An 8883-nucleotide genomic window follows, 5' to 3' on the forward strand; every position below is an offset into this window, starting at 1 on the left:
GCAATGTGTGGTGGTACATTTGGTCCCAATAGTACAAGATCCATGACCATGTTTAACAGTTCAGAACAGGCAGTGTGGGTTGACAGCTCTCTGTGGCTCGGTTCAGGCATGAATTTGTTGTCCGTTTCAAACAAATATCACGCACTTTACAAAGAGTTTGCCAAAAAAAAAAAAAAAAAAACTTTGTGTGAGGCTTACATATCAAACATTTTAAATATTAATTCTGAAATACCTGCAAATACCTTTCCATCCTTATGAATTTGATAAGGAATGTCATCAGGAGAAAGCTGCGAATCATCGTCGATATTTACTTTTGACTGTGCTTTAATTCCACGTTACTGGAAATTGAGATGTTTATTGTAATTTACTCTGACCTCCCGTGAGGCACTATATCGGGAAGTGATCCGGATCTTCTGGAAACTGTAGACTCCACCCCTATATAAACTCATTTTGAACACTGTGTCAACCAGTGAAGGCCTGACTGAAGAACAGAGAGAATACACCCCTATATCGTGCCTCAGCTTTTAGCGCAGCTAAGCCATGTCTACTGGTATGGACGGGAGGGAAAGTGAGAGAATGTACACAAAACTTATCGACGACAGTGGTCCAAGTTTTGAAGAGGACGACAAGTACATGAACAGTCATGACGCGCCACACACGGGTGAGCATATTTTGTACATGCTCTTTGCTGTTATTTAGTGGGCCACTGAGTTATTTTTACCGAGCACGGAGTCAAACGATTATTACCTCACGCATATGCTGCTGTTATCATGTCTGGAGCTATGAGAGTTTTCAAGCCTCGTAAATGCCGCGTAGGTAACGTTTTGGAAGGGGCTCACCCTTGGAGGCGGTGGGCACTGTTACATTTCTGCGCAAAGTACAGTGGCAAAGGTGTGCATACCGTGTGCGTACCCTACTGAACCCTTCATTTATGTCAAGTTTACCTGACAAGACCTTACATTGCCTCATTTTGTGAAAACATTTTAACACAACCCTACAATGAAAGAATAAGATCCACAGTTAATACTACAGAATTCTGAGTAAAGTGTGATTTTACCGGTCGAAAATTGAATCAAATCCTTTCAGTTGCAAATAGAGGTTTACATACAAATCGATGAGGTGTTTTGAAATAACATGTGGATATAACCAGGAGTAACACAACCCAAAACAAAACACACTCTATTTATTGCAGATGTTTAAAGGTAGTCATGCTTTATTCGAACCAGATTCATGTTACCGGCTGATTATTCGTGGTGGTCTTTCACCCCATACGTAATTTCAGAGGAAAACATAAACATAGTTGTAGCCTACGTACAGAAAATACTCCAAAACAAAACGAATCTCCCTCCTGCTTTCTTGTACAGAATTTTGACATTATTGTTAGTTTGTATGACACCTCACTTGTCAAAATTAATTTTACTCCATTCGACAGCGGCAACGGTGGATACACGATTTGGTTCACCGATGAAAGTAATAGCAATGTACTATTCATGCACGGGTATGCGTGCCAGCTGACTATGTATCACACGACAAGAGGATACCTTATGGGTCGATTTTCACGTTTTCTGAGTAACACGTTGTGGAATATACATGTTTAGCGGCTAAAGTTTTGACTCCTTTATGATAGCTATGCTCAATTTAATTTTTCGACGACCCCAAGAAAGAGGCTTTTTGCTATCGAGAGAAAGGGGTTTTTGGGGGCTTTTACTGTATCCAAACACCCATGAGCTGGTAAAGACAGATAACGGCCACACATTGCTTGTTACATCATAAATCCATATAGAAGAGCAACATCACCGTAATATAATAATGCGTGACAAATGTTCTCTTAGGAGATGCTCTTGCACTATTAGACTAAACTGACCTTTTAGCACTGACATAGCAAAGTTCAATCTAATTCTCCAACGAGGCGTGTCCCAGAGCCAGTTGAAACATGTCTGGACGTGACATTTTCAGACAATTTCATCTTGTTCTCTTTTTTGTCGTTGTTGAGAAATTCTGGCCCAGACTGGATACAGCTTTTAAGTTGTTGTTTGTTTTGACTTCCTCACTTCTTCACTTCCTAAACAAAACTCAAAATAAAATTGAGTTTAAACTTAAACTTCTTTACAGCATGGAAGTGCTGACTTAGTCTATTTCAGTTTGATCATTTTGCCAGATTCTATTTTAAAGCAAATAGAAATGGACCTTATGTGTTTGTGTATGTGGGTATGTGTGTCTGTGTGTGTGTGTGGGCTGTGTACCCATGCTCTGAAATGAACAGAAAGATGTTATGCTTCAGTTTATACCATGTAGAGGACAGGCCAGCTTCTGTTTACTTAGAGATCCATTCCAACAAACACTCTGGTCCATTCCAACACACACTCTGGTCCATTCCAACACACACTCTGGTCCACTCAAATACACTCTGTGAAGGGGTACCAAAACTTTAGCACAGAATGGTAAAAGACTGTTCGTATATTTAGACTGGTTAATATATATTTATGTAGATTTGTTAATATACATGTATGTCAATGTAAAAATGTTAATGTATAAGATACAAGAAATTATGACTTGATGTTAAAGCGATTCATTATGTCAGATTTTTCATTCAATCTGTGTGTGTGTGTGTGTGTGTGTGTGTGTGTGTGTGTTTCCCATAGTGTTTGTAACTCCGGCAAGGAGTCCATCCAGCCGAGGACCCTATAAGGTGGCCACAGTGTGCCTGACTGCATTTTGCTTGATCCTGCTGTTGGTTGTGGTGTCTATGAGCATCCACAGTGAGTCACTCTGACCTCCTCTTCTCTCTCACAGGACCCCAAGAATAAAGATTATAGGAGAATGTATATCTGCTATCTGCTGGCAACATGGAGGAGCGTGATCATTTAGAGTTCAGCAAAGACACGCACCTGTTTCTCAACCTTTTGTTCTCATTAGCCTTTTATACACACTTGTATACAGTACTGAATGTAAGACAGAGCGAACTCAGCTAACCCCTACCCCTCTCTCAGACAAAAACAGATCTCCTGTGGCAGGGATGCAGCAGAACTCATCTCACCCGGCTGAAGCTCAGAGGCAAACGCTCAATGTGACAGAGCTGATGTCAGAGCTGGAGGGGCTGAAGAAGGAACGAGACCAACTACGCGAAGACAGAGAAAAACTGCAGGCCAGACTGGCTGAAATGAGCAGTAAGCCTGCATGTTTACATCTGTGTGTGTGTGTGTGTGTGTGTCTTTTTGTGCCTGTGTGTGTGTGTTTATGTGTTACGCAATGGCTGAACTGAGTGGCATCTCAGCAGTCCTTACCCCAAGTTGATGGTTTCAGTCAGTTTATGGACTTATCTCTCCATTTCAGTAAGCACTTAAAACCAGTTTAGACCTGAAATACACTTCCCTGTGGCATATATTGAAGAGCAAGCTCTCCATCTCCCACCTGAGTGAGTTTAGCAATTAGTATTCCATCAGGTTTGGTTAAATATGGTCAACTTTTGCTGACTGTTTTCAGCTGTGTTCAAAAGTGTATAGTCCTCACCTGTGATGTCTGTGCATTGGTTTGAGATCCAAGGCAGAACAGGCAAGCTGCTCTAGCTCATATGACTACAAATATTAGTGAGCAGGCAGTTTTATCAAAAGCAGAGAGGGATCCAATGGTTTTGTTGCAATGCATAAACCCCAAATGATGCCTAAAAGTGTTTTTGAGTAAATGGTTACAAACAAACACAGGCAGTGGTGCAATGGAAAATAGTTATGTGGACAGGAGAGTGATTCTATACCCTGTTTATTCTGTTCTTGATAACATGGTTAAGAATGAGTCATCCTTTCCTAAGTGCATGTTTCCATGGTGAGGGGTACTTGCGGATCCGTTAAGGTAGAGGGGTCTGTTTTTGTGCTGTGTTTTGGATCAACTCTGCCCCTCAGAAAGAAGTGCATATACCAGTCATTTCAAAACCGTTAGATCATGAGTGATCACATTCATTCTTAGCATTTCTGTTCTGGTGAGAACGCTTTCATCTGGGATTATTTGTGTAGTGACCAGTGCTCCCATTTACAGGGGATAAATGGTCCAGTGATGGTTTGATCAGCATGAGAATAGTGTAAACCATATACCTTGGTCTGTTTCAGTCTCCAGGTCTCTAACCTGACTGGAGAAGAGAAATGGTGGCTGGTTTTGCATGTATATGAACATGTACATGCTCACTCCTCACCCTCACGAATTGACACAGGAATCATGCAACAGCAGGAAAATATGAGAGTACAAGCAATCAGATATGCCAAAAGGGTAGAAGAAAACATAAAGAAAATTTTGCAAAATGGAGGTAACATTAAAATAGCAAGCTAGAAGGAAGACATGCAGAGTTAATATTGTTGGTGAAAAAATGTCAAATATTAGTAATGTTGACCAGAGGCCTTCCGGAAAACCTCTAAAAAAATCTGTTCCTGAAAAGAAACTGACCTCCACAGTTTCTGTTCAGCATATTTTTTGCCAAAATGTGTCATTTTATGAAAAAACCCTTTTGTCTCACAAAATTTAAAAACTACTTCCCCAGCTGTGGGCCAGAGAAGACACACTCAGCTATTTTATTGAACCGCCCATGTTTCATATGGCCAGTAGTCACTCATCTTCTAAAGAACTAAACATCACTCTGTAAACACACAACACTATAAAGAAATTTGTCTGCAGGCTTTGGGTTTTGGAAGTGGAAAGTGAACAGTGAAGTGAAAGTTTTATGAAAATGCAGAACATGTGCATATAGCATGACTAAGAGATATTTCTCCTCTGTTAAGTTTTGCACTCTCTCTCTCTCACTCTCTCTCTCTCTTTCTCTGTCCCTCATGCAGGGGTAACTGCACCTCCTCCCTGTTCAGTGGCAACCATGCCTCCTCCCCAGTGTCCTTCTAGCTGGCTCTTGTTCAATGACAGCTGCTACTTCTTCTCCAGACAGACTCTGAGCTGGTACGACAGTGAAAAATTCTGCAACGACAAAGGAGGCCACCTGGCCATCATCCACACTGCTGAGGAACAGGTGAGACTTAGGGCGGGGTTCAGAAGAGAACAGGTGAGACATAGGGTGGGGTCAGAGGGGAGCAGATGAAACTTGGGGTGAGGTCAAAGGGGAACAGGTGAGATACAGGGTGGGGTCAGATGTGAAAAGATGTGAGTGTGCTGAGAGATGTTTAGTGTTGTTCATATGTTGTCTTTGCTTTTCACTAAAACACCCTTTAAGAAATGTCACTTAGAGAGAGAGAGGCAGGGAAAAAGAAGAAATAAGAAATAAAGCCATTTTGCACACAGGTTATGAACAAGTGAGAGAGTGTAGAGAAAGTGGGAGATGGACAAAGAGACAGAGAAAGAGAGAGAGAGAGAGAGAGAGAGACTCTCCCGGATTAAGTGTCCTTGGCCTCTGTGGTTTGGTTTGGACAGGTTGCAATGAAATCAACATGGTATTAAAAAAAATAAAAAAGCCCATTTCAACACTGCCTTCTCCCCTTTCCCCTAGTCTACTGGGGTCACGGGGACACGCTGTTCAAAGTTCTGTCACCCAGACGTTCATCTGTGTAATCGATCAACAAAACCCACCAATGTAACTGCTGACCATGATCGATTCAGCAGCAGATACACAAACTAAACACAAGGCTTGACCTAGTGACCTAAGAAAAACAAGCATTAGGGCAGAGAGACTCTTGTTTTGTTTTTTTTTAATAATTAGAAATTACTGTGTTGGAATTGGACAAAAGGGCAAAAGTAACAAATCTTGACAAAAGTGGTGGTAATTACTAGCTGGTAGACAAGCCAGTTACATGGATGGGACAATGCTTATATGATCTATACGGTACAGAACCAATGAAAAATTCCTTAGGACAGGTTTAGACTCTCAGTGAAAGCTGATTGGCTGAGATTGTTTGTCTTTTCTGTCTCAGCTGGTATCATTCTGATTGGTGTTCCTTTTTTGATTCTGGTCTTCATTCATAGACGTATATCTGGAACCAGTTGCCTCGTGGTCACTGGAACGCATACTGGTTTGGCATTACCGATGAGAGGACTGAGGACGAATGGCATTGGGTGGACGGGACCAAGCTGGAAGGGGGGTAAGAACAGTTCTCATATCTCTGTGTATGTCAGATTTAAATTTATCTTTAGAATCGCTGCAGTTTAAGGGAGATTAACTATCTAAGCTTCTCTGTGGCAATGCATAGAAGTGTAGGCATATTTGTCATTTTGAAGAATTGTATGTTCCTGTGATTTGATGCAAATTTAATGGAACAAAAATATGTGTGCACCAGCATGCATTGGAGATGATATTTAAAGCTCTGCCCAAATCTTCAAATAATCCACTAAGAGACTATTACTTCCTCTCTGCCAGCCTCATCTGCTTCCCCCTCTTCTTATTTAACCATTTTTTCTTTCTTTCCATTCCTCATTCTCATGCACTCACTTATTCATATCCTACTCCCTGTCCTGTTCCTCATTCCTGTTGAATTTCCTCCTCTTTTCCTAGAGTGAAGCTCCAGATAGTGCTGAATAGTTATTTTACTCTGTATAATGATAATGCTGAATGTAAAGCCATCGATAGTTTACTATATATACTAATAATGATCATCTAATCTAATTTATAGATTGTTTACTTTGTATAGTGATGATGCTGAGTGTAATGTAATTTATAGATTGTTTACTTTGTACAGTTATATTTCTGAATGTAATTTATAAGTAGAGACAGATTGTCTTACATGTTTTGGTCTGGGGTCAGATCTCTAATGACGCCCCTTTCGCCATAGTTTCTGGGAAGACGGAGAACCCAACAACCACATTGATGAGGACTGTGGTTATATCGTGAAGACCAGAGTGCTGAGTCGTGTGCCCATTCGCAGCTGGTACGACGCACCATGCTCCATGCACTGGCCCTTTATCTGTGAGAAGGAGCTAAAGACACGCTGAATCCGTCCCCATGGGAGAGCAGTGTCTGCCCCTCAGGGTCGCACATAACCAGGCAACGACACAATGAGAAGCCATGCTGGATCCTACACAGTCATGTCCAAAATCTTCTCCCTCCTGTACCAAAACTTTTTGTTTGTTCGTTTTGTGTTGCTTTTTAATGCTGAACTAACTTTTTGATGTCAGAATGTTTTGCTTCGCGTTAAGCAGGGGGGGATGGACTGAAGGAATTTAATCTTTCCTTTCCCTGTATCTTAATCTCTTTTGAATACAGTTGGCGAGGGTGTACTAGAACTAATGGCCAGATTCCAGAAAGTATCTGGAACTTTTTTTTGAGCATCTCACAGGTTTATCTACTGTCTCTACTCATGTACATAGTTCAAGAGCACGTTTACTGTTATGAATGCGAAAGTATTCAGAAATAACTGTTAACATTTCATAAAATATTGTTTGAATGTCATGTGCACGTGCACGACTTCACTCATACAGTTTTGTTTGATAGACCAACATTAGAGATTACATTGTGTTTTTTTTTTCAAGTTTGGTAATACAAACAAGAATAAATGTGAGTACTTTATTTAGATATGTAAAGACTACACAGTGTGGTGGGAGGAACTCTTTTTTTATGGAAAGATATATATTTTTACCTGAAAAAACTCTTTTTAAGTAAAATAACTCTTTCTAACTGGCAAGGGCAGAAGGCTGAATGTAGTTTTATTGCTATTTCCAATTTTGGAGCATTCACACTGAATGTAATATGTGAGCAAAGCTCTATTCAGAACAATTCAACAGATTTCAATTAAATACTAAAAAGTATTTGGTGAGCTTATTCTCTGAATTTGATGTTTTCTGTAGCTATAGTGCCCTCCCCTGGCAGTTTGTATTCTAGGTGAATGAAGCACATGCTTCATCTGGTACTTATGGTTCCAGGCACTGCCTGTGCTCACACAAACTGTTAAACACCACCAACCATCCGAGGGACGGCCTAAACGGCAGCATTCGAGTGATAGTTTCCACAGCTTCATAGGCATGTGAACGTCACTGACCACAGACAAGCAGACAGGGGAATGGGAATGGGGTGGGGGTGGGAGTTTGGACACTGGCTGACTCCCTGGCCAACTCTGTTCTTTTGGACACACACATGGGGAAGGGGGGGGCAAATTAAATACAGCTTATCTGAAAGAGTTTGGAAAACTAGTTTTAGTTGCATCCTGTAGGTGGCAGTATTGTCTCTGCTATCTGCTGTTGGTGGAGCAGTTGGGAGTCTGGTTTCCACGGTCCCCATGGTCAAACTGCTTCTTTTGTCCATAAGTGGGCTGTGTCACAATTGCTGTGATGAGGTGGCGGTTTTAAAACTCGTTTCTGAAAGCCTGAAGTGTGTCTTTTATATTCTACTTTTATACGTAAAATAAATGAGATTATGGACTTTGCACTCACAGTGTGCATATAAGCAGCATAACCCAGTACTGTCATTTAAAAATAAGACAGTATACACCAAACCAACATCCCCTGGCACTCTCTATCCATAGAATTATTAATACAAATGAATGAACAATAAAGAAATCATTGACTACTGACTGTTAATGACCTATAAATGGGTGTAGTATTTGAACATAGAGAAAATGCATTTGACTGTGAGCATACGAGGTGCTAAGGGAATCACATGTAGAATTTTTAGCATTGGTCTCATGACAGTATGTTATATATGATGTTTTAATGCACATCAATTCTGCTCTCTGTGAGTTTGTATGCAAATGTTTATGAACCAACTCACATGATATGTTCACATGAGAGGTGGGTAAGTATGAAAACCCTCACTCCACATGCAGATGAGCACATTCACGCTCCCTCTTTGTTTTCCCTCTTAGTCCACCATAAGACCGTTACATCTGCTCCACAGAATATGTGTCATTCCTGAGACAGTCTCTGCAGTATGTGTGTGTGTGTGTGTGCATGTGCGTGTGTTTGTGTGTG

The 8883-nt window shown here is 40.9% G+C and overlaps 1 protein-coding gene across 1 annotated transcript; it reads left to right on the top strand.

Moving 5' to 3' along the window:
- Positions 1 to 469: 469 nt before the first annotated feature.
- On the top strand, positions 470 to 7738 carry zgc:174904 (C-type lectin domain family 17, member A). Its single transcript, XM_030784608.1, has 6 exons — positions 470 to 661; positions 2643 to 2759; positions 2991 to 3167; positions 4818 to 5002; positions 5950 to 6065; positions 6753 to 7738. The coding sequence occupies exons 1-6, from the start codon at positions 541 to 543 to the stop codon at positions 6910 to 6912; spliced, it is 876 nt and encodes a 291-aa protein (XP_030640468.1). The 5' UTR covers positions 470 to 540; the 3' UTR covers positions 6913 to 7738.
- Positions 7739 to 8883: the final 1145 nt, after the last annotated feature.

This window comes from Chanos chanos, chromosome 1 (genome assembly GCF_902362185.1).
Source record: "Chanos chanos chromosome 1, fChaCha1.1, whole genome shotgun sequence".
Taxonomy (NCBI): domain Eukaryota; kingdom Metazoa; phylum Chordata; class Actinopteri; order Gonorynchiformes; family Chanidae; genus Chanos; species Chanos chanos.